At 34.5% G+C, this 27689-nt stretch overlaps 1 protein-coding gene across 1 annotated transcript; it reads right to left on the bottom strand.

The window, feature by feature from the left end:
- Positions 1 to 1707: 1707 nt before the first annotated feature.
- On the bottom strand, positions 1708 to 6150 carry LOC142638998 (indole-3-acetate O-methyltransferase 1). The gene is made up of 4 exons (XM_075813082.1): positions 5955 to 6150; positions 5026 to 5445; positions 3664 to 3939; positions 1708 to 2315 (listed from the first exon to the last, which is right to left on the bottom strand). Exons 1-4 carry the CDS (start codon positions 6063 to 6065, stop codon positions 1962 to 1964), a joined length of 1161 nt encoding a protein of 386 aa, XP_075669197.1. The 5' UTR covers positions 6066 to 6150; the 3' UTR covers positions 1708 to 1961.
- Positions 6151 to 27689: the final 21539 nt, after the last annotated feature.

Here is a 27689-nt window from a genome sequence, read left to right as displayed (position 1 = left end):
ATTATACCCGTGTATATGCACGTGACTACATGCTAATTTAAATAAAAAGTACAAAGGGAATTTGAGGATTTAATGGGAAGTAATTTTAGCACTGAAATTTATATATAATCATAGCCACTTTTCGTTTGAATGTAAAGTTACTCCATGAAATTTTTAGATGAAGAACTATGGCCCTTAATTTTATATTGTTGAGCGACAACTGCAACTATGTGTGTTTGTATTGCATTGTTACACTCGTTTACTCTTAACCATACTTTTGACAATTTGGTAATAACTAAGCTATTGCACAATGAAATTCTCACTCTTGGAAACCCCGTCAAGTATCCTAACATATAGCCTCATTTATCCTATTATATATAGACTCATTATACACGTTAACTGCAATATAAAATAGTTACATTTGGTCTTTCATTTATAACAAATACTTACATATTACATTTGATAAGAAAAAAAAAAAAGTGCTTTTGTTTCTCTCTTTCTAAAACAACGATTATTGAGTTTATGAAGCCAAAGTGCTTACGGGCCAAGATCAAGAAGAAGAGGCAAGTGCACGCAAAAGAGAAGCAACAGCTGAAAACGATTGGGGAGTACTTTAGCCTAGAGGAGTGCCTGAGAAATTCACCAGGCTATTCTTACGAACAAGATTCTAAATTTGAAGGTGAATACCATGTTCTTAAACAGTTTTCTCCCATGGTTTATCCAGATTTAGCCGTAGAAGATGGAGACAAAACTAATACTAGCAGGGACAGTTATTCTTCGGAAAGGCAGTTGAAAGTTGAAGAGATTGGTAGAAGAGAAATGTGTGTTTCTTCATCAATAAGAAGAAGTGATATATAGTTTAAAGAAAAGAGTAACCTTTAGATTACCTGAAGAGGCTGATACCATCATATTCTATTCACCAAAAGATTAGTTTGAACAGTGAAGGACGCTCGCAATTGATTTAATTTCTAATACAATCTATGCATTCTATTGTTGATGAGGCACCTTAGTTCTAGATTTTCTTAATGGTTTTATCTATATAAAACCTTGAGTAATACCAATAATTATTTTATTTATCCAGCATGTTTATTATCTCTATCAAATATATACTTCATATGTGTTTAGATTTTACATGATTATAGAATTCACATATTGTAAGAGAGACACAATTATGAAATTTACATATTGTGAGAAAAAGAATGAATATATTGAACTCACAAAGTACCTTATTATAATACAATGGATTAGTTTATAGGATAATATTGTAGGTACAATTATGTTTTGTTCTTATCAAGACCTTTTCAAATTCTCAATTAAGTAAAATAGAAACTCTATATGTAAGGGAACCTAAGTAAGCATTTTCTTTTTCGTTTGAACTTTGAATATGGCAATGATAATTAGCTTAATCAAAAAATAATAAAAAAGAAAGAAAAAAAAATGAAAAGAGCCAGAATCCTATGGTTGAAGAAAAGAAAGGAGTGCCAAAAAGGAAGGAAAAATAATAGATAAATATATAACTTTTGAAAAGAAGGGAGCAAAGTCATTAACAACTGAAATAACTGTCGCTGTCCTAGTCAATCCCACCCTCCTACATTTATTGAAAACAAAAAAGTAAAGGAAAATAAAAGTTGAATTCAAATGGCTTTTTCACAACTTGTTAGGTAAAAGAAGGGGACCTTTCATTGATACAACAGAAAGACATAATAATGAGCTATAAAGAAAGCAGAATGAAATAGGATTTGTAGCTTTATTTACTCAGTTTGGATTCAAGGGAACACAAAGTCACAAAAGCCATCAAGTAGCTACATTAACACACAGAAACACACAAAAGAGAGAGGGAAAAGAAAAATAATAGGAGATCAAAATTAAAGCCTTTCCTGCTTCTCTCTTGTGTGATTGACTTTTTCTTCATTAGAATGACACGCCTAAATAAATAAATAGAAAAGAAAAGAAAAAAGCCTTTTTTTTTTTTCCCTTTTGCTCTAAGCCAAAGAAAGGGATGCCACTATATGAAAGAACTGTAATTGCTCTAGAAGCACTTTTGCATGACTTGTGCCTCGGCGTTCTACTCTTGAAAACAACTCCTCACTAAGCTTGTCACCAATGTGAGCATCAACTAGGACCCCAGACACACTCCTACAGCTGTTGGCTAAGGCTCGGCCGACTTCTGCCGCATCGTCAGGCTGGTTAACCACAAGAGGGCTTCCTCCTTTGAAAACTTGAAGCTTGTTAACGACGAATGAACCATCAGCTTCAACTACCTCCTTGAAGTCTTGTAGGCTTGGTGCATACACAGGAATGTTGAAGTTGTCACGTTTCTCAGCACTTATAAGGCCCTATATTCATTTTATGCATAGGTATAGTTAGGGACAATTAATGCAATAATATCAAAACAATGAGTCTTAGTATTACTAATTGGTTCATAATAAGAAGAATATCAGTAGTAAGTATACGTGAAAATAATATTGCTACAATTTTAACTTTCCATTTTAATTAGCTGCAGAATAAATTGTGTTTCCAACATCACTTATATCAAAATCATGTTAAACCTAATTTCTTAAATCATGGAGTGGCACTATTGATAATGTATGACCCAGCATTTCACTTAAAAAATGAATAGCATAACCTCATTTATGTTTCTTGACTGGTTGCCATTGGTTTGGACTATACCTAATAAAAGCCTTGCGTTTCCAAAGTCAACTTGTAAGTACATGCAGCCCATCTAAAGATTGATTTACTTTTAATCAATTACATGGGCTGGCCTAATGGTAATGGGCTATGTATATTATTTTGTGTGATTTTACTATTAAACTTCATCAACACTTAATGATGCATACTATCCTAGAGCAGTTGATTAAGGGACAGGATCCTAACTTTGTTTATAAAGACACTAAATGTTGGGCCCTTTAATAAATCATTTTCTGATCAACAATGATCAGATGGATCCAAGGTATGATTATGTTGTGCTACAACACTCAAATCCAATTCCATGGTCAAAAATGTGGACTGCCCACCTGCCAAACAGTACTTATGCTGCCGAGTGCCGACACAAGAAATGGATCCCAGTTTTTCAGAGACTATCGGACGGCCATAATTGATGATTTTTAATCATGACTAGGTGAAATTCACAAGGCATTGAAACCCAACACCACCACCTAATCATTTCCCCATTTATGGTGTTTTTATTTCGTGCTAGTCTTTTTTTGTTGAGTTTGCTAATGATAAAAGAACCTAGAGTGTGCATTATTCAGTGTTCGACATGCATGAATTTGTGGGCATGTGTATATATTTGTCCGTTCAGCTTGACATTTTTTTCCCTTATTTTATTTATATATTTGTTAATTTTTATGTACAATACCAACAATTTCTAGGTATTAGTATGGTTAATATGTTTTGAAAGTGTGCACTATTCAGTGTTCACAACAAGCATGAATTTATGGGCATGTGTTTATTTTTGTCTGCTCAGTTTGACATTATTTATTTATTTTTATATTTGTTTATTTTTATGTACAAGTACTCTAACATTTGCTAGGTATTATTATGGTTAATATGTTTTAAAAAATTTTGCTCAAAAAAAAAAAATGTTTTAAAATTTTAGATTCTCTTTAAGAAAGGAAATAAGTAAAACTAAAATGTGCTTAATTATATGTTTGAAAAGTTTTTTTTTTTTTTTTTTTTTTTTACCTCTTGGACAAGATCATCCCAAGCATCCTGAAAGTGGGTCCCAAAGAGGAGGCCGGCCCCACCATGGTCAGTGGGGTCCACAGAAGTTCTCCCTAAGCAAACAAGAAACATGGACCCACCTCTCTTCATCTCCTGTGATCTTGATCTGAGGAACACTGCCAAATCAGTCTGGAACTGTTTCTTGTATGCATTTGCTGTGCTCTCACTTGCACCGTGGATGAACACCCTTCCTTTGTTATACGCCGTTGATCTCTTATCTAGCACACTCTCGGGCACCTGAAATTATTATTTCTCAAAGTGTCATGACTCATGCACATGAAGATAATTTAATCCTCAAGTTCTAAGATTCCTAAGTATTTCTTTATTTTAAAGTATTTCTGCATTCAATTGTGTGTTTAAATCAAAGTTAATGAACTCTCTTGCCTAAAAATGTACTCAAAAGTATCCCTTAGTTGAGGAGCCAAGTAATAATAAGGTGCTCTACCTACGTTAAAAAATATACACAAGTTTTCTTTTCTTGTTCCTTCTTTTTTTGGCCCTCATTCCTAGTAGGATTGAGAGCAACCCTACTAACTTTATGAGTTAAGAGCACTAATAACCCAATAAGCTTATAATAATGTTTTAAAATTTGATGAACTAAGAAGTATTCATAAGGTATTCATAAGATATCATTGAATTTAGCTTTGTTCATGATCCCAACAACTGTTGTTAATTACTTAGCTACAATAGTTTCTCCCTAAAGTTTTCAATTAATTCCCCTTTCCCAAACAAATCAAATCATATTTTTTTTCAAGGCTTAAAAGTTAAGAGTGCAACACTATAGAATTCATTGGAAAGAAACTATATAATTAAAATACGTTGGGACACAATAATATGATCCACAGTTTGTTTACTAAAAGCTAGAAGCATTTTTATGGTTTTTCTTCTTTTGATAGGATAAAATTTCAAAACATGTCATTTTCTTTTTGAAAACAGGTTCAGTTCCTTTGACCCTAAAGACCATAATTAATTGACTTGTTGCATTATGCCCTATGGACCTTCTAAAAGCCAGCAATTAATCTGACGGCTAAGATCTTTTACTATCTAGGGCTGCATATTATTGTCCCAAACAACCTATGTACCATATTAAATGTCAGCATAGAATATATATCATGTACTTATAATATGGTATTAAAGTGCACACCAAAAGAAAATGAATGCTATAGGTCTAAACCAACTGCCTATTTTATTACTTATAAACGCACATATTAACTGAGGTAATTAATATCACATCAATAATATAATAAATAAACAATTGAATTACTTTTTTGAGATCAGTAATATTAATTTGTTAAGATTTATATAGTCAAATTTATAATTAACCTGAGATAGCCAATGCAAAGAAAATGCCGAGTGAAAGACATCAATGGACTTAGCCGGAAAAAGTCTCTGGTAGAACGAGCCGGGCACCCCAGCCACAAAATAAGAGCGATGATTATCGGCAGCTAGGCACTCCTCCATGCTACCACCACCATAATTGGCTAGAGGAGGTAGGAGCTGAAATAGGGTGTTGAAGTCATTGCTAGGGAGGTCTGAGAAAAAAGCTGAGAACTCCGGTGGTTCTTGTCCCAAGGCCTCATAGCGTTTGGTCATGTGCTTGATGATCACATTAACTACGTAGATGGTGTTATTTCCACTTGAGCATCCAAGGTCGACGACCACAAAGGGAACTTCTGGTGAGTTCAGTTGAACCCCATCTAGGGTTTCTTCAAGAAGGTGAAGCATGGATCTAGCATGTCTAGCCTGCATGGATAACAACCATATATGAGAACATGAATATAATTATGAGGAACAACTTCTTTTTTTTTCTTTTTTTTTTGATTGGTGGTCTTTTAAGTGCTAAGATGATAGACAACCTAAATATATAGGATTTTTAAGATGGTGTTTTTATGAAGATAAAAAAAAAAATGGTGTATTATCATGAAGTTTCTCAGAGAAATTCAAGAATATAATAAGGAAAAAACATGAATATATTTTTTTTTTGACAACACAAGACATGAATATTTGATTAGGAAATAAAGGTTATTTTATTTTTTAAGTGACATTAAGGTAACAGCTTTGGGAGGATTGAAGACTTTTTTTTTTTTTTTTTTTGAGAGAATTAAACTACTATAGAGATGGTAAATTTCAGATCAAATGGAAAAAGGGGGGGAGAGAGAGAAGAGGAACAAGCTGACAAGAGCTTTTTAAAAGAAATATGGAGGTGAAAAAACAAATAGAAGAAAGTCAAGCTAGCAGGGAAAAAGGCAAACCTGGGCTTGGGAATTGTTGGCATAGCTGGTGTCTCCTTTGCCTCCTTTCATGCTAAAAATCCTCTCAAGCTTCATATTAGAAACCACAACATTGTCTCCTTTGAGAGCCATAGTGCAATAGTGCTATGTGTGTTTGATATGATATAGCTAGAAATGAGAAATTTTTATGGCTTGTGGGGGTAGAAATAGAAGACTAGCTAGAGTGGAATATATAGAGCTTGAGAGGCAGAGATAGGACCAAGGAAGGCTATGTTTGTACTGATCTGGTTGGGATACAAAAGGAAAAGGTTAGCTATTATCTAATCTAATCAATACTACGATAATAAATTGTAAAAAAAAAAAAAAAAAAAAAAAAAGCTGACTAGTTTACCTATGATCTTTTGTGGGTCCTCTGTAACTCTTTTCTTTTTGGTCGGGGATCTTTTATTTCTTTTTCTCTCTAAAATGAAACCTCTTTCCTTTTTTTTTTTTTTTTTTTTTTGGTAGGAGAATGAAACCCTTTTCGAAAAAAGTACATACTAACCATTGAATTATACACCCATAAAAAAAAGAGGGATAAATTGGTTGGTGGGCTTGATGACTTGTACGATATAGATACTCTCCTTTATTTTCATTATTTTGTTTTTTAAAGGATGCTTTTAAAGCAATTGAATGGTGCTTTTGTTTTTTAGAGAATTGAATGGTGTTTAAAAGTTCAAAAATACACAACTACCCAACCTGAATCATGGTCTGAATTGCCACCTTTGTATTTATTTTACTCTTCATTGAATTTATTTCTTTCTTTTTCTCTTTTCTTTTTTTGGGCTAAATAAAAAGGATTAGGAGCAATTCCATTCACCACTAATAATTTAGTAAAAAATAACCTCTAAATAAAAGTCATATTTTATTAAGGTTTTCCATTGACTATAGATAATTTTTCATTAGCCCCTTTTTAAATTACCAAATATAGAAAAATATAAAATAAAATAAAAAACTATTCTTATCTAGGATTTATCATCGTAATAAATGCAGTGTCAAATCCCTAATAACAAGTCATAAACTATTATCGATTCTAAAAATTCATAAACCATTTCTTTTACTAATTCACTATGTAATGATGAACGATGATCTTGTAACTTAATGTTATTTATCTTTCATAAAAAGGAGGTCTCAGGTTAAGACTTAAGAATGCTTGGAAGCAAATTCATATTATAGTCAAACTTAAATATCAAGAATATTTTTCAATGACCTTGTAGTTGAATTGTCACTTCCTCAATGCTTGGGGTTCTAAGAGAGAAAGTGTTCGAATTATAGGGTTAGTAACATATTAAAATTATTTCTCGAAAAAAATATCAAGAATTTTATTGTCAATTCAAAGTGTTCATCAAATCATAATACAATACTGCAAGCTCTTATAAATACAAAGTTAGAGGAAATTCACATTTAGAGATGAGAAAACCCCCTTTAGTTAATTATGTGGGATTTTCAAATTGATTTAGCATAGTTAGCTTCTTCATATGGTTACCGTCATAGAAATTGGAAAGTGGCACCCACGCTCTAATGAAGGCTCGTGGGGTTGGCTTGAAATGCTTGCTTAAATACCAACATTAATCCAACAAAGACTAAGGGTCTAGTTAGAAAGTTAAAAAAAGGGTTAGGCACAAACAGAACCTTGATTTCTGGGGTGATAGTTTAATAAATCAGTGAATAAGTAATCATCATTTGGCTTTTAATTGATCTTCTTGATCTCCAATTATCTCTTCGAAGGTTTCTTATGCTCTCAATAAACATAAATTTAGAAGATTTGAAGAATAAAAGTTATGTGGTGGACTAGTAATCTGAATTGAATTGCTATGATGGAGTGACCTAATGACTGACCTCAAGCTATACTGCTAGGGTAAAAAAATATAAATAGTCGTATGTAGCTTTAAGAAACATAATTGTCATCTTTCGTTTGTAATCAGTTTGCTTATAGGGTTTGATTGTGGATTATTAGTCAATAATATCTCTAAATTATTTTAAGATCTGGTTAATGAGTGCTTTTAGGGCATTTATTAATAAACCATTTTAGAAAAAAATTATTACTATTTTCATGAGAAATATAAGAAATTTTTTCTTTTTCCATAAAAAATTTCTAAAAATAATTGCTAAATCAATGTTCTTAGAACATTTGTAATTTTACCATTATTTTATATAGTAGGTAATTAAGACTATAAGAATTACTCCCCAAAAAAAATAAAAAGACTATAAGAAGACACACTTATATATCATAATACTGTCAAACATGTCAAGCTTATCACGTATATCTACAAATAATGGGCTGCTTGATTCCCTAATTGGAAGCTAATTATGGTGGTTCATGGTGGTCTTTTTTTTCTTTTTTCTTTTTTAAGTTCCTTCTCTCGTACTTCTTGTTTGTTTATTCTTTCTTTCTTTCTTTCTTTCTTTCTTTTCATTTCGAATTGCTGGGGCATGATGCTTCAAGGTTATATTTACATGGTTAGGCTTATTTGAGGCAAGGTTAGACTTGCAAAAGGGGTGCTCTTTGTGTAATAGTAAGAATGTAGGTTATACATTGTAGGCAAAATTTTGCTTACAATGTATAACGTACATTCTTACAATTAAGCAAAGCTATACATTATGGGAAATGTTAAATTGCGAATGCCCTTATTGCCTACAATGGATAATGTACATTCTTACAATTAAGCAAAACTATACATTATGGGAAATGTTAGTGAATACCCTTAGGACAATGATTAATAATCCATTTAAAGAGTTTTTTGCCTACAATGTATAACCTACATTCTTACAATTAAGCAAAGCTATACATTATGGGAAATGTTAAATTGTTAACGAATGCCTTTATTGCCTACATTCTTACAATTAAGCAAAACTATACATTATGGGAAATGCTAATGAATGTCTTTAGGGTAATGGTTAATAATCCATTTAAAGAAAGTTTTATGGAAAAAAAAAAAAAGTAATTAATGTTTTGATAACTTTTTTCATTTCCCATAAAAGTGGTGTCAAAACTTCCCTAAAATGAATTGTTAACCATTACCTTATAGGCACTCGTTACATAACCCATATATTATTTACTATTCTTAAAAAATGGTAAATATTAGCCCCATTTTTGCCTACAATATAAAATTTACATTGTACTATTTACGAAAACTAATCAATATTAAGAGACCTCTTTCAATTAATCATCCAACTTATCATCTTCTAATTACCACCATGTGTCACTTATTAGCTTTCCAATTAAGCAAGGCTTATTTAACTAACTTTTCAACTATATATGCTTACTCTACTACAAATATATAACATTAATACTTATCGAATCATGAGTTGTGTCATTCTACTTCAAAACCAATTAGTGATAAGGAAGACATACTCAAATTTTTATGAAATTCGACATCACGCCACGCAGACCTATTTTTAGAGTGGTTGTAGGGAGTCAAATTGTGATCCCCCAACAATCACTCTCTCACAATGACACTCCCATTACTCAAACCTATGACCTTGGCTCTAATATCATTTGTTGGACCGTGAGTTGTGCCATTTCACCTCAAAACCAATTGGTGATGAGGAAAACACACTCAAATCTTTTATGGCATTCGACATTATGCCACACAAGTCTTTTTTAAAGTGGTTGTAAGGAGTCAAATTGCATTCCCATAATAATACTTTATAGTAAGCTTTAAATGACCATATCCATTTGTTGAGAAGTCAGTACTTACCATCATGTGTTACTCCTAATTTCCTTCAAGGCAAAGTTTGGTTATAATCTTGGTTGTAGTTAATGGTTACAACGCCACTTGATATCTTTTTCTTAGATGTGAATTTTGACAAATCTACCATTTGATTATATTTTCTTCTTATATGCTTCATGCTTATAAAATTTGTTGAAGATCAAAGATCAATAACTATATCATCAATCAAATGTTTAAATTTCAATTTTTCGTTGTTTAAAATTATGCATAAAAAATAAACTTATAAATCGAATAGTAAATAACATCTAATTGGCACAAAATGTGACATACATGTTAAGTACATAAAGAACATACAATCCAATAATTATATTTTCAAAATATGTATCATGTTAATTTTTTAGTGGAAATTATGGTTATTGGCTATAAGCAAGTTTGTAATCAAACTGTCCTTTCCTTGGTGTCACAAATCTTACTCTTATTTGCACTTGGATAATGAGTATCAACTGACTTTTCAACAAATACACCATTGTGTGTGTGAATCTTAAACCCAAAACCTTAGTCTTATATTTTTTTTATACAAGATATAATTTCTATTCTAGCCTAATATAAGTGTATATATGTGTGTGAAGCTCCCTCCTGGAGACTTGAACCCCAGCCCTTGACCCCCACACTCCAGAAGCACTTACACTTGTGGAGTGACCGCCGCACCAAGGGTGCACGGCAGTCCTTAGTCTTATATTAAATGGTTTAATCAAATCTAGATGTCAATTTTTTACTCTTCGTGTGACTCTTTTATCTCCATAAATCTTTGTCTTCCTCTTCTTTCTTGTGTCTTATTTGATGGTCATAGAATTTTAGTTATTATCTTATTAAGACATTAATTGTAAAGTTAAATGCAATTATGAGGTTACATTGAAGGAATATATGAATAGATAGGATAGATTTATTAGAGAATTCGTATATCGTGTGTAGCACTCGTTATTTTTCTAGTATTATCTAAACAAAAGAAATTTACAAAACCCTTGGGTTTAAGTCGGGTGACACAGTTAATCTGGAGCAAGGTTTATTCAATTATGGCACGTTTTGTACACTGAATGAAAATTATGACAGGAATAGTAATCTCTATTACTAGGAATAAAATGTGTTATAATGGAATAGCTAAACCTATTTATAATTAGGTTTGGTTGTAAGTTGTAATGTTATAGTAAATATTAAGATTTATTTTTAGGAAATATCTTACTCATACAATTATATTTGCTTAAAAATAGTTTTTTTTTTTTTTTAAAAAAATTGAAAGAGAGATGAGTTATTTTTTATGGTATTTCATTTTTATAATTGTTATGTATGTGGAAAGTTTTTTATTTATTTGGGAATATATTAATTTTAGAAATGATTACACTTAGGAAATGTTTGGTAAATTGTAATAAGCACTCATGTAATTTAAGTTATTCATATGGTTTAACTATAATTTAATTTGATTATGTTTTTATTATAAAAAATAGTGATTCCGTATGAATATCTATTTTTTATAATGAGAAATAACTATTCATCTCTAAAAGGGCTGTAATAACTATTTCTTAATGAGAAATGATATGTCCACAAATCTAGAGTAAAATAGGTATGGGAATAATTTCTAAAATTAATATATTTCAATGATGAATTCAGATTAAAAACTCGTAAGGCTGTAACAACCTGTCACCTAGCTAGGTTTATTATGAATGTTGCACTTCTCTTAATTGTAAAGTTTTTATTTATTTATTTTTTATTTATGAGTCTTAGTTGTAAAGTTAAATGCAATTACGAGGTTCCATTGAAGGATTATATGGAAAAATAGAATAGGTTTATTAGATAATTCTTATCTCGTGTGTAGCATGGGTTATTTGCAGGGACGAAGCCAGAAATTCAATTGAAGGGCAAAGCAAAAAAAAAATTATTTATTAATTTTCTATTACTAATCAAGTCAGATGTTGCAAAGCCACTCAATCACTCTTTAGGTCTAAGCACCACTTTCATTTATTAATTTTCTATTGCTAATCAAGTCAGTTGTTGCAAAGACATTCATTGATACTACTAATACTAAGAAAAATCTTATGAGGCCACCCCCGCGCGGGGGGGGGGGGGGGGCGCGCTAGAGCCCCCCTTGGTCAATGCCTAACTCCATCCCTGGTTATTTGTCTAGTGTTATCTAAACAAAAAATAAAATTACCAAACCAGCCCTTGGTTTAAGTCGTGTGAGATGGCCGTCAAGCTGGAGCAATAAGGCTCAGCCAATTAGTTGCTTAGAGATGTAAACATCAAAATCCGGCATCAATCAATCTTGAACCTGTTAGCTTTCTCTGCATGTGAGGCCCATATATATTTATGGATATGTATATGTGTGTGCCCACTGTATCTCTTTTTGACTTAGTTGAGCCTTTATATTTATGTCCAAAAGAACCTTTTTTTTTTTTTTTTGATGAGTGTCCAAAAGAACAATTGAGTAATGGACAATGAGTTTATATTATATTGTTATGAACAACTAGTCTATATGCACAAAAATAACAAAAAAAGTTTACATGAAAGAAAAAGATTCAAAATATGATGATCATCTATATGTCACCCCAAATTTTGGGATTAACTTTATATATCAGACTTGATCCTATCAATTAGAGAATAAGAGTCTTTACTCTTTAGAGGTGTTAGAGTAACTTCTCAATGAGGTTTCTAAATTTCAATCCATCTTTTTTAAGATGAGTGGATTGAATTTCTTACATGATCAATTTTTAAATAAATACAACTAATTAACTTTTATCATTTTAATATCCATTTAATAAATTATTAATGACATGACAAAATCCAATCCATATATTTCAAAAATAATAAATAAGAATGTAAATCTAAAACCCTATGATAAAGTTACTGTAAGCGCGCAATTGCACCTGATCCCAAGAACAGTTATGGGCTCAAGCCCAATGAGCCTTAAACAATATGAATTTGTAGAGTGTGGGCTTGAAACCCAGGTTAGAAGCGTGTGAGGTTTAAATGACAAACTAAAGATTGCAAATGCTCGGAAACAACAAGGAGTATAGTAAATCAGCCTCCTCGGACATAAGCCAAGAGTTGTTCTTATATTATCTCTCTCCTTGTTTCTTTTCTTTTTAGGTTACAAAAAGTCCGTCCCCCTTCTCTGTCTTAAATTGCTCTTTAAATACTACTCTTTTGAATACTTTGTACACGTGTTGCCTCACCTCCCCCTTAGCCTAGATATTTCTTTTCTCAGTGCCTTTGAATAGTAACCAGAAGTTTCTCTTCCACTGTTCAGGTGTCACTTCCCCATAAATGCGGCCAGGGTGGTAGGTGCAAGGTCTTTAATGTGGAGGTAGCAGCATTTATCTTTGACATTTCTTCAACACCGATGCTTCTGGGGCGTTCTAGGGTTCACCCCTTTTAACCATTGGCCTTAACCGTGTCATCCCCTAATCTTTACTATGAAATCCCGAGTTCTTCGGTGTTCATCCGAGGGTAAGTTCACCCTCGGCTGGATCCTCGGATCCTCGGCGTATGGGCCGACCCATAGTACTAACAAATTCTAAACCCAGGAGCAGGTCGGCCTTCCTTAACACGGCCCAAAAGGCCCACATTCCCATCAGGATCTTTTTGCCCCCCACAGTTACTCTAACACCATATCAAATAAGAACTTTAGTAAAGTTCAACCCATATCAAATCTAGGGTAAAATAGGTGGGATAAGTACACATTTTTCAATATTATTTAATTGAAAAAATGACTCACTTAATGTCTAAAATTCATTTAAAAATACTCACATTAAAAAAAAAATGGTATCTTAAGAAATTCAATCCCAAGAGGTTGGCTTAGTATTTTCTAAGGCCTCATGATATCCAAATGAAATCTTGGGTTTGAAACCTCTTGCCATGTAATAATTTGGTACGTGTAGAAAGGAAGACTCCATACACTTGAGAGAATAGTGGGATGCTCAAAGAGATCTAGACACTCTCATTTGTCAAAAAAATTAAATAAAAAAAGAAAAAGAAATTGAAGGATACCATTCTTCTTTTCAAATCCAAATGAAGGCAATGTTGATTATTATGGAGAAGAGCCAAAAAAAACTTTCATCCCCATCATACGCATGCTCTATAATAAAGGAATGGGAAAGGTACGTACCAATTTTCACAAAACCAATCACCACTACTGTGTCTCTATGTGTGACTCTTTTTTTATCTCTCAAATCTTAAGACCCGGAATCTTGTTCTCTATTTTTCACCCTTTTTCTTTTCTTTATCATCTCTCTAAAAGTCTAAAACGCCGTGATAGTCGCCGATTCACGTGAAACTAGGCTTAACTATTTCTTTTTCTTTTTTTTCTTTCCTTCTTCTTCTTCTTCTTGGCTTTTATCTTTAACGTACTAACCAACCCTATACCATAGGTTTTTGCTTCTTTCTTACTTTTAATACTATATACTTTTAACCAAGCCATGCAAATGTTAAGATATAAAAGTAACCATGTACGTGTCTTCTTCTGTTATAATGGTGGGTTGGCCTTACTTCAAGATTCAAATCTATCATGGCCATTGAATAGCTAGCTAGGGGCCTAGCCTAAGGGGTTCTTTATTATTTTATATTCATGAAATTAAGTACTTAGATTGATCATAATCCCATTACTTAATTATTATGCTAGTTTTTCAAACAAAAATATTGAGGGTGATGATAAAAGTTTGTGTTTACTAAAGAGAAGTGTGGTGGAATGGTCAAAAAAGATGTTAGTTTTATATATTCCTTTTAATGTTATTAATTAGTATCATGACTCTTGAGGTTTTGTCTAGTATTCACTATGCCCCCCCCCTATATAGATTTTGATGGAGGCATTTATAATAGAGTCTCAATATATATATAATGTAAATTTGAGAGGGACAGTTGCTTTTGATGCTTTCTTTCTCGAAGGGTATAAGAGATTGGACCAAGTGCAAATTAGTCTAAAGAATAGAAGGAATGTGATTGTCATAAGAGGCTTTAAGGTTTAAAATAAGATAAATTCTACTGTGTATTACATAAGCCACGTGATTACCCTCTTTTGTTGTCTAAGACGTAAGACCATCAGCTCAGCAAAGAAAATGAAGCAAGCTGGCCTATCTATTTGACTAATGATGAGACTGTTTTTGTCCACACAATCATGTTATGAACACAAATTTATTCACATTTTTTATAATTATTTGATGTCCTAAATTATGATTGGATTAATGTTATTTTTACATAAGTCTATCACCATTGACAGAACTAAGATTTTGATCTGAGGGGTAGGGATGAGATTATAAGATTAAAAAAAAGGTTTTAATTCCAAAATATTAATTAATATAAGTAAAAAGTACTTAGTTAATTAAACAAAAAAATTAATGTAAGTTAGATTTTTTTTTATTATATCAATTATCAAATTTTGTACAATATTGTTATTCTTAAGGTATTTCATAATTTAAGATCAATGGTTGTAAGTATATATTTCAAAAAAGGAAAAAAGAAAAAGAAAAATAATCAATTTATAGTCAATTAATCTAAGAAGCTTAAAATTAATCTAAACATAAGTTATTTGAACAAGTCATCTAATTACTTGAAAAGTAAATGGAAAAAATTAATTGACTTAGAAGTATTAAAAGTGTGATTTTTCTATGTTGCCTTGATTTTTCTAAAGAGATTATATTGTGTTTTATTTTTAACTCCACCTTTTGATAGTTAGAAATAAATTCTAAGATGGAAAAAATTATCATTGATGCTTTTAAGTTGATTATATGGTGTTTTATTTTTAAATTAACTCAAAATCATCAACGATCATTTTTTTCATCTTAGAATTTATTTCTAACTATCAAAAGGTGGAGTTATTACATCCAAAAATAATTACCCTTAAAAAGTATACATTATTGTATGAATATTAAAAAATGAAACAACAACAACGTCATATAAAATTCAGCACATTGGTTAGAAGATGTTGAGATAATTAATATACCATTTTATAATTTTAAGGTTATACATAAGACTTTTTTTTCTTGACTATATATACATTAGCATAGTTACAAAAATATTTTCCAAAAGTTGGAGTTAGGATTGTTATTACCCAAAAAAAAATGGATCTTGGGTTTTTTTTTGGGGGGGGAGGGGGGGGGGAATTAAGTTGTTTTCAAGAATTTTATAGATCCAAATAGATGTATTTAAAGCCTTAAGTACTGTTTCAGAATACTGAGACTTACCGACTTACGTACCACTATTTGTTAGCATGAAATTTGGGATACATTTATACTGTTGTTTGTTCAAGTTTTGGAATCTCAACTAACTCTTGGTTTAGAAAATAATTTCCTAGCAAAATATTACCATGCATATTGACATAGTATTTTTGGTATAACAATTTTTTTTTTTTTTTTTTTGAACCAAACTAGAGTATCAAATTGTCTAGGTTCAAAGATTTATAACTCTAACTTAAATTGACTAACATGAGGTGGGTTATAGTTAGCTCAACTAATAAAGTCTTTGATGGTTAAATAAAATATTTAGGATTCATTCTTATTTACACCAAAAACTGATTGATGTCTTAGTCTGATGATAAAAAGCTATCACCAAGAACGGACATCATAAATTAAAACTCTCTAAAAAAAAAATTGGACTAACATGAGATACAGACTTCAAAGCAGATACAGGTATATATATGGATTTTACAATATTTATTAGTACCAATCATAACATGACTCATAACAATTGTGAAAAAAAAATTATATTCCTAAACTAATTGCTTCATCAAATAATTAATTAGATCAAATTTTTATTCAACTTATTTCACGAAAGAGGAACATTGACTAGTTTAGAATGAAATTGTGATGGTTATTTGGTTACTAAATTACAAGAATGCACTAAGCCTTTTTTTTTTTCCTTTTCTTTTTAAACTTCACTTAGAATCTTAGAAAGAGGTACGATCTTTTAATAACATAGGTTGGTATATATTTAAAAGACCAGATCCCTGGCCTCTTAAAGATAGATCATTAATTTGAATATAAATGTCCAATCTGAGAGCCTCATCCACGCACGGCTTTGCACCCTTAAGAGGAGCAGCCTTCCTACAACCATTCAAACATAGTAATGGCTTGGTACTATATTTACCTGGCAAAATGAAACATGGTCTGGGTTTTGTCACAACAAAGATGAGTCTATATTATTGTTTTTCAGAAACAAACAATTACTAGGTCCGTTATAGCATGTACTACCTCCTCATAAATTTTTATTTCTTTATTAAAAAAAAAATGTTAGAGTTTATATGTGGATTTTATTAATAGTTTTTTTGTAGATTGTTCCTAGAGAGCTGAGAGTTTTCTTTACGTTGATTGATTAAGGAGTAGAGATTTCCAGATCCCTATATATATACTTGGTTTTTCCTACAAATGAGTGTCAGAATTAGGATGAAAATGAGGCTATTTTCCATGGATTCCATGTGGCATTTAATTTATAATATTAAGATATATGGTGGCGACATAATAAAATTGTTGTCTGATCAGTTGCATTTTGCCTTTAAGTCCACGGACACACAGAGAGATTCAAGAAATAATAATACTATAAGGTATTAATGCGAATGGATCCATCCACGTCTAAAGTGACCATAAAACTTCCATGAGGCGTAAGGGCCTATAGCTCTAATAACTTCATTCAACGGTTTTGGGAATAGTAGGTCTGCATGAAATTTAGGATTTTGAACTCTTATAATAAGGTGAAGGGGATCATGGACAAACAGACATCTAGCAGTTTTTTCTTTTCTTTCTCTTTCTTTCTTTTCAGACTAAGCAAAGGTGTAGCTAATTATACTTAAATCAAGAGTTTTATAGTTCGATTGGTATATTTATAACGGAGACATCCATAATCCAAATCATTCTCTTTCTATCCCAACTATCAAATTATCTATAAATAAAAAAAATTAAAAAAAAAAACTTAAAAAAGCTAATTTTACTTATTTTTAAATGTAATAATATTTAGGAATCCTCAAGAACCTACTCCAATAATTTATATGCTCTTTTGTGTCTACTTAATATGTATTAGTAGAGCAGTGGTGTGTATAGATAGATTGCACATTAATAGGGAGTTACAACTAAGAACTTATATACAAACCCTAATTTTGGTTGGAGGCTGGTGTTATTGGGCCTAAGCCTATGTTCTTCAACACCCCTTGTAACACCTAGCTAATTAAATCTCTAATGCATGTGATCCTTCTACTTTCCCCACCAAACCCTCGTTGATGCTCATTTTGGAAAAGCCCGGCAGCAAAAAGAAGCCCAACTATACGGGCAAGAGGAGAGTTAATGGATTGAGAGAAAGAAAGTCATCAAGCTCCAATGGCAGGAATGATGAGTCTTAGGCCCATAAAGTAAACAAATGGGCCAATAGGAGCCCAAAGGAAGAAGCAGTAAACCCATGAGCATTATGTGAGGTAGAAAAGTGAGAATGAGTCACAGCAGGCCCGATGTAATGAAGTAAGAAAGTAAGGGGTTTATGGAAAGCCCATGAACCCCAAGGATGAAGGATATAGTAATTGGACTAGGGAAGCCAAAAAGGAGTTAGTAAAAGCCCATGGGAATGTAGAGTTGGAAATGGGTTGAGGACGCCCAAGGAAGGAAAATGGGCCGAGGATGCCCAACAAGGAAGATATGGGCCAAAGGAGTCCACAAACAATGTAATGGGCCCAGGAAGCCCAAAGTAGCATGAGTATGAATCCAATGATCATACTGGGTCATTGAAACCAATTGGGAGAAGAATGTGCAGCAGGCCCAAAAAAGGCCCAATGGGCGCGGATCAAATAACACCACAATAGGAATGGCAAAGTGGTATGGCAGGAATGACAACAAGATTACGAAATAATGGGCTCAAGAGGAGAGAACTCACAATCAAGCAAGGTCTAGCCCTTGAAAGGAGCAAGCCAATAAAGAATGAAAAATCAGAAGATAGTTCATGCCTTAAGAGGTCAAGGATGAGCAGTAGAATGCACAGATGAACCTCCAGACCATGGCAAATGCATGAGCAACAGACAAGCTTTTGATGTACACGGAAGAGGAGCATGCGCAAGGCCCAGGCACTACCAACTTGTACCCAGCCAATACAGGGGTGGTGGGTCATAAGTCAGAGGTAAGAGGGGGTACGGTCTGGCGGTGGGGAGAAGGGGAAAGTCTATTCTGGGATTCCCACTCAAACTCTTTTGGGGGAAATGTCTTGCTGGGATTAAGGTTGTCCAACACACTTGGCGACCCGCCCAACCCGTCCGTACCCGACCCGCGTTCACCCGATCCGATTACTCCAGTGGTCGGACGCAGGTCCCCAGCTCCAAAACCCGATACCGATGGGTCAGTTTCGAGTCCCCTCCTTCAAAACCCGTGAAACCCAACCCGCCCGAAGACATCAAATTCTGGCGAATTCTCTAGCGATTCCGACGAGTTACAGCTTAATTTGACAGATTTTGGTGACCAAAACAATTAGATCCAGCATAGATACACTAGATCCAGTGGCGACGCCACGTGCAAGTCAAGGTGTTCCTAGGAACACCTTGACCTAAAAAAAAAAAAAACTTGAAATTTAAAAAAAAAAAAAATTTTTATATTTGCTCTGTATTAGGAACACCCTCAATCACAGAATTAGGAACACCCTCAAATTAAAAAATATATATATATTATATGTTCTATTTTCAAGCCAAAAAAATTGAACTAAAATCTATAAAAAAAAAAAAAAATTGTAACAAAGCCAAGCCCACGGCAAGCCCAACAGATTATAGAGGTAGCAAACCCACGAATTCTCCACAAAAAAAAAAAAAAAAAAAAAAAAAAAAAAAAAAAAAAAAACAGAACAACGCCTCAGTCCCTAAAGATCTAAATCAAAAATCACTAAAGGCATTATCAACAAAAAAAAAACCACTAAAGGCCTAAAGCAAACCTAAACTCAGTCCAACAGACAGAGATTGGATCGGTCACAGCTCACTCGTCGGAGATCGGACCGGTCACAGCTCACTCGTTAGAGATCGGCCCAGTCCATATCATCGTTGTCGCTTGCTTGCCCCTCCGCATCGTCATCGCCGGTCGCTCGTTGCTAAGCCTCATCGGACTATCGAAGGACGGAGATCTCAGATAGGCAGATCGCTCGTCACGGCATCGCCTCGTCACTGCCTCAGCCTCTAGGCCTCCCTGTTCGGCTACTCCGGTGCTCCCTCCCTCAAGGTACTTCTCTCTCTCTCTCTCTCTCTCTCAATGAAATGAAAATTATGAAATAAATGAAACTATCTCTCTCTCTCTTTATTCTTTAATAAGACTAACTCTCTCTCTTTACTCTTTTGATTCTTGAACTGTGAGTCTGTCTGTGAATTGTGATTGGCTCATTGGCCGAACTTTAAGTCTTTAACTTTATTAATATTTTGTCTATTTTTGACTTTTTGAATTTGGCTTTATTAGTTTATCTTATCCGTTGGTGTTGGTGTGTGTAGTCAGTAGTGTGTTGGTGTTAATTGTCTTTTAGTGTAATGTGTGGTTGTGAAATTTTCTGATTGGCATGGGGCATCAGGCATGAGGCGTGCTTGTGTGTTGAGTGGGGAGGGGTAGATGGGCACATGGGGGGTCGAGCTGCACATTACACTACTTTAGTGCTTTAATTATTGTGCTGCACATGGGATGTGTAACGTGCACATTAATGGCTCTTTTAGTGTAAACAATATAACAAATTAAAGCAATATAATTAATGACAAATTAATTAAAGCAATATAGTTTATTGTTAGGCTAAACAACAATAATTGAAACAGTATAATTAATCAATACATTATAAAAGACAAACAAATTAAATTATGTTAAGCTAAATAATAATTAATAATTTTATAATTGATGAAACAATAATATAACAAATTATAGTTTATAAAAAAAAAACAAATTAATGAAACAACTAAACAACAATAATTAATAATTTTATTAATATTTCAAATGAAATTATAGTTTATTATTTATTCTTTTGCTAGAATTATGGACAAATATTTGATAAAAAAAATCATGTACTCAAGATTCATCTCCTGTGCAAGATTCATCTTCATCTTCTAAGCGAATTCGTGTTGACTTTAACTTAGAAAATCTTCCTTCAGATCCTGGGCTACGATAAAAGATATCATTTTATCATCCTAATAATCATGATGAAATAAGAAGACATTATTTAAAAAAAGGCCCTTGTCAACCTATTCATGATTTCCCTGTATCAAATTTTTCGAGGAAAGCCCCGTCAATTTAGATCCGATTGGTATGTAAATAGAAAATGGTTGGAATATAGTATAGACAAGGATGCGGCATTTTGTTTTTATTGCTACCTATTTGGGTAAGATGTTGGTAAGCAAGGAGGAGGTGAGACTTTTGTAATGAAGGGATTCAAACTTTGGAATCAGATTGTGAAGTTAGATTCCCATGTTGGAAGAGTTAATAGTGCTCATAACCAAGCTATCAAAAAAAGTGAAGATCTACTAAATGAAAAGCAACACATTCAAAATGTTTTGGCTAAGCAATCAAATCAAGATAAATTTGAATATCGGGTTCAATTAAATGCAATAGTTGATTGCATAAGATGCCTTTTATGCCGGGGATTAGCTTTTTGTGGTCACGATGAATCTCAAGGTTCAAGTGATAAAGGAAATTTCCTTGAGCTTCTACAATTTTTGGGGGATCACAATGATACTATCAATGAAGTGTTGCAAAAAGCCCTAAAAAATTGCAAGCTTACCCACTATGATATTCAAAAAGACATTGTTAATGCAATTGCACGTGAAACATCCAAAGTCATCATCAATGATCTTGACAATGGGTTCTTTTCAATATTAGTTGATGAGTCACGTGATATCTCAGTGAAAGAACAAATGACCCTCGTTCTTCATTATGTGAACAAAAAAGAAATTATTATAGAGCGGTTCCTTGGTATTGTACATGTAGCAAGTATCACTGCTTTGTCACTCAAATATGCTATTGAATGTTTACTTTGTGAACATAATTTGAGTTTATCGAATCTACGTGGGCAAGGTTGTGACGGGGCTAGTAATATGCAAGGTGATATCAATGGTCTCAAAAATTTAATTTTGAAAGAGAATAAGTCAGCATTTTATGTCCATTGTTTTGCTCATCAACTTTAATTGACACTTGTTGCCGTTGCTAAAAATCACATTAACATTGCTGAATTTTTTTTATGTGGTTAGTAATTTAGTAACTGTTGTTGGAGGCTCTTGTAAGAGACGAGATGCTTTTCAAGATGCACAATTTGCCAAAATTAAAGAAGATTTAGAGAATGGTGTACGTAGAAGTGGGCAAGGTTTGAATCAAGAGACAAATCTTAAACGCCCTAGTGATACACATTGGGGATCATATTATGGGACTATTCTTAACTTGATTTTAATTTTCTCTGCTGTTGTTGATGTACTTGAGATTATTGAAGAAGATGGCCTCTCTGACCAAAAAGTTGAAACTCGATCTATTATGAGGTCAGTTCTATCTTTTGAATTTTTCTTTGTTGTACACTTGATGAAAAACATTTTAGAGATCACAAATGAATTGTCAATAACATTGCAAAAAAAAAAAAAAAATCAGGATATAGTAAATGCTATGGATCTTGTTAAAGTGTCTAAGTAACGATTGCAAGTGACGAGAGATGATGAATGGAAATCTTTATTGACTGAAGTGTCTTTATTTTATACCACACATGATATTTCTATCTTGAACATGGATGAAATATTTGTAGTTAGTGGGAGGCCGCAACGCAACATTCAACAAAATATAAATTTACATCATTATCGTGTTGAACTATTCTACACAGTCATATATATGCAACTTCAAGAGTTTAACAACCATTTTTCTGAGGTGAATACTGATTTGCTACTTTATATGGCTTGGTTGAATCCAAGTAATTCATTTGTGGCTTTCGATAAGGAAAAGTTGATACGTCTAGCTTAGTTCTATCCCTCTGATTTTCTTGGGACAGATATTTTGGCACTTAACTCTCAACTTTAGAATTACATTTTTTATATGCGTAGCAATGACTTCTTTTTAGAGCTTTAAGGAGTTAGGGAACTTGCTAAAAAGTTAGTGAGCACAAGGAACCTGAGACATATCCGTTAGTCTATTTGCTTGTGAAGTTAGCTTTGACCCTTCCAGTTGCTACTGCAACAGTAGAAAGAAGTTTTTCAATAATGAAATATATAAAGCATGAACTGCACAATCGAATGGGAGATCAGTGGATGAATGATTGCTTGGTTGTATATATTGAAAAAGATATAGCTTGTAGCATTGATAATGAGACTATCATGCAATGATTTCAAAATATGAAAACTCATAGAAGGCAATTGTAAATTTTATGTATTTGCGTGTTTTTTTATTGTTGTTGTTGTCAATATATAAAATTTTCTTTTTATTAGATTGTGTAATTTATGTTGTTGAGGAACACCCCTGAAAAAATTTCCTAGAGTTGTCACTGACTAGATCTGGCGATTCTCGGCACGATTTGGGGGAAAAATCGTCGGATTTAACGAAATCCTCACCGGATCTTGGCCGGTGTTTTCCGTCGTTTTGGGCGATTCTCGGTGTTTTCTGTCAATTTAACAATTTGGGCAATTCTCGGTGTTTTCTGTCAGGTTTCGGCCTCACCAGAAACCGATGCCACCTGCCGGCAAACTGACCCAGAAAACCTGACCCTCTTAACGGGTCGGTTGTAGGTTGGGCATCTGCCTACCTGATCTCTTACGGGTCGGTTGCGGGTTGGGCACAAATCCTACCCGCCTAACTCGTGGACACCCCTAGCCAGGATGACATACCACCCAAAAGAGGAAGGATGAACTGGAACCACTAGGTGCATGCCATGAGGGATAATAAGAGAGAATACTCACGTTGTGGTGGATAAGAATGCCACGGTGAGCAAGCAAACAAAAAAATTTTCTTTGTCTAGTAATGGGTAGTGGCACAGCGAGCATAGGTAAGTGGTGGTGACTAGGCAGCTGAGAAACCAGTGAGTGGTCGGGAAGGACACCCAAATCCAAACAAAAGTAGTTAAAGGCTAAAATGGTAAAAAACAGTCACGGTAGACAGTATATATAGGGCTCTTGCTGTGCACAGAAAAAAAAAATCGCAACAGTAGCAATTACTAGGAGAGAATCACAGTATCACCATCACCACAACACTACACGAGTAAACACTAAGAAAGAAAAGAAAAACAAGAATCAGAGAATAAGGAAGAAAAACAGAGAGTGTAGTACGGCAGGCATGCACCAGTAGGCTAATCTCTTCTCTCCCTCTAAAGGTCTATTCTCTATTGAGGAAAAAAGATTCTTCTGGGCACAAACCATTCAGGCCCATTCCATCAAAGTGAATAATTTCTACGGTAGGATCTTCTTGAGAGGTTATTCACATTGAGGAAGTGGTTCCCCCCTTGGTCTTAATTCCATAACATGACTTAATGTGGTAGACTAACCTTTTTCTTCTTTGATTTAATTACCATTATTTTTTCCCTCCTTATTTCTGTCATTCCTTTTATGACGTGTTTCCTATTGTTGTGTTTTTCGTTTCAATTTAAGGATCCTTTATTTACCTTGTCTAACAGCAAACGTATTTCTTTTCTTTATTTTATTACATTCCGCATGTCATAGCTCTGTTGTAACAGCGACGCCTGCCATGGGCATGTGATCATAGTTTCTATATGTGGTGGGCCTTTTTTGTGATTTTGGGCTAGGCTGTCTCCTGCTATACTGAGCCCAAGTACCTTGGATAAGAGAGTCAGGACCAGCCCAACTGCAACTCAATTTGGTCCGGCTTGCGCACAAACTATGCCTCCGTTTGCCGAAACTATTGTCACATGCCCACGGCAGGCAAAATTGCCGCAAAAGAAGGTTGTGGCAGAATGGGTATAACAAAACAATGATAAGCAAGATACATTATTGTTAGGCGAACTAAGTAAACAGTCTTTCACTAGAATAAAAGAAAAAGAACAAGTTGTAAGAGTAATAATAAAGGCTGGAGGAGAAAATATAACAATAATCAGTAAAGTCAAAGAAGAATATGACTAGTTTGCCACATTTAGTTTAGTTACGAGACTGTGGTCAAGGAGGGAACCATTTCCTCAATGCGGGTAACCTCGCAGGAGCATCTTGCCACTGAAATTACACACTTAGAGGGAGCGGACCTAAATGGCTTGTGCCAGAAAGTATTTCTTAGCAGAAGGTAGGCTTTAAGAGAGAAAGAAGGAGAAAACCCATTGGTGCATGTCTGCCATTCTAATCTCTCTTGCTCTTTTTTTTCTAACTCTCTTTTTCTTTCCCCTGTTTTACTATTTTAATTCTTCCTTTTGTTTTCTCTCTTTTCTTTAGTGCTTTCTTGTGTAATGTGATGGTGATCACTCTTGTGGTGATTGCCACAGTTGCCTCTCTCCTCCCCCTTTCACTATGCACAGAAAATGCTCTTTATATACTGCCTGTCGCGACTGTTTCTTTACCATTTTATCTCTTAACAACGTTTGTCTGGTCTGGGTGTCCTTGCCAACCACCACTAGTCTGTCAGTGCCCAGCCACCACCACTTACATGTGCTGGTTGTGCCACTCCCCATTAACAGACAAAGAAAGTTGTTTTGTTTGTTTGCTCACCGTGACCTTCTCATCTACCACAGTGTGGGTATTCTCCCTTCCTATCCCTCATAGCATGCACCTAGTGGTTCCAGCCCATCCTCCCTCTTTTAGGTGATATGTCATTCCAGCAAGATATTTCTCTCAAAAGAGCTTGAGCAAGAACCCTAAAATAGGCTTCCCCTTCTCCCCATCACCAGACCATACTCTTTCTTACCTCTAACCCATAACCCACCACTCTTGTATTGGCTAGGTACAGGCTGGTAAAGCCTGGGTCTTATGCGTGCTCCACTTCCTGTGTACATCCAAAACCTATCTGCTGCTCATGCGTTTGCCGTGGTCTAGGGCTCGTCTGTGCGTTCTACTGCCCACCCTTGACCTTTTATAACGTGAACCGTCTTCTGGTCGTTCATTCTTTATTGGTCTGTTTCTTTCCAAGGGCTGGGCCTTGCTTGGTTTTTTCTCCTTTTAGTCTATTCCTTGCTCCACCCGTAGTCTCGTTGCCATTCTTGCCACACCATTCTGCTATTCTTGCCACGGTGTTATTAGACCTGTGTTTACTGGGCCTCTTTGAGCCTGCTGTCTAGCCTTCTTTCAATGACTCTGTATAGTCATTCATGTTACTTTGGGCTTTCCTAATCTATTACATTGCTTGTGGCCTCTTTTGTCCCATTTCTTTCTCCTTGGGCATCCTCGGCCCATTTCCTAATTTTATATTCCCATGGGCACTTTGCTAACTCTTTTACCCAATTACTTTATCCTTCATCCTTAGGGCTGATGGGCTTTCCATCAACCCTTTTCTTTCTTACTTCATTACATCGGGCCTGCTGTGGCCCATTCTTGATTTTCTTCATCACATAATGCCCATGGGTTTACTACTGCCTCCTTTGGGCTCCTCTGGACCCATTTTCTTTTCACAAAACCCATTTACTTATTTCATGAGCTTATGATCCATTATTTCTGCCTTTGATGGTTCCTTTCTATCAATCTGCTAACTCTCTTCTTGCCCATGTTGTTGGGATTCTTCCTGCTGATGGGCTTTTTCAAAAATGAGCCTCGACATTTAGCCCAACGAGCCTCAACATTTAGCCCCCTGAGCATATGAAATGCTCCTACGGTTCATATGCGAATAAAGACTTTCCTACCCTTCCTGTTTTCTTCTTCTTCTTTTCCTTCGCGGGCTTTTTCTAACAGTGGACCCCAACTCGTATATACATACATACATACATACATACATATATATATATATATATATATATCTTTTCTTTTCCTGCCATGAACAATGTTGTCTCTTCGAATTTCTCAATTTAGCAGTTATTCTGAAACATGGCCTCCACTTCATTAATTCCATCCATTATCCAATGACTGGCCCATCGCATCCCTTCGTGTCAATCTTGATGACGTTGGTGCTTCAGAAAGAGTCCTTTCACATTTCAAGCACAAAAATTCTCTCCTTTCCCCTTTCTTCATCGTGTCTTCTTTCTCAAACACCATCAACCATCTACTCCGATCAACCAATACCTCATGACACTAGCGAAAAGCCAAGTTTCTTCCCTCCGTAAGGGAAAAGAGGTTGTCTCTGATGATCCTGTCGTGCGAAAGATAGGAGAAGAGGCCGCCTATTCGGAATCAGACCATTTCGACGAGGAAGAGGAATGGCGCGATCCCGATAGTGAGTGCACTCCTCTTATAGACCCTTGGTACAATACCCATGCCCATTTTCCAAAAATTCCTGGCGAATACACGCCGCCGCCGTCGGGCCGTGTGTGGCTTGCCATTTGTTGTCGCAACACAGACATCTCTTGGGCTCCGTTGGCTTCCTCAATCCCTGATCTTGCCATCCGCCAAGGTACCTCACTTCCTGTGTCCATTCTCTTCGAGTTTGGATCGGGTACGGCTTTGGGTTGGAAGGAATGGGTGGACAAAGAGTTGTCTAACACGGGTTTTATAGAGTTGCTATAGCGGGCCGGTGTAATGAAGGCTATTGTCTCATCCCGTTACTTGTCTAACTTCAGAGATTTATTCAATCTCCGCCATTTGGTCCGTCGGTGGTGCACTGCTACTCACACTTTCTTTCTTTCTTGCGGTGAGATCACGGTGACTTTGGAAGATGTGGCGAAATAGTTGCTTTTCCACCCCTCCAACCAAACACATATGAGGGAAAATCAAATCTTTTCTATCCTCCCACTCTTCCATCCTTCGACTAATTTTCCATACTCCCACTTTTTCACTCCTCCAACCAAATAGAAGGTTAGAGGTACATTTGAAAAAAAAAATTCCTTCTTTTCCTTTTATTTTATCATTTTTGTTAAAATATTCATGGCACACTATGATGTTGGGGTTTATGCCCTAAAATCCAATTTATTGGCATGTCATAAATAATTAAATTGTTTAATTATATGAGACTATCTACAAATGAACTAA

This window comes from Castanea sativa, chromosome 6, assembly GCF_040712315.1.
Source record: "Castanea sativa cultivar Marrone di Chiusa Pesio chromosome 6, ASM4071231v1".
Taxonomy (NCBI): domain Eukaryota; kingdom Viridiplantae; phylum Streptophyta; class Magnoliopsida; order Fagales; family Fagaceae; genus Castanea; species Castanea sativa.
The sequence above is the reverse complement of the archived record's forward strand: the minus strand, read 5'-3'. Positions and strand labels throughout refer to the sequence as shown.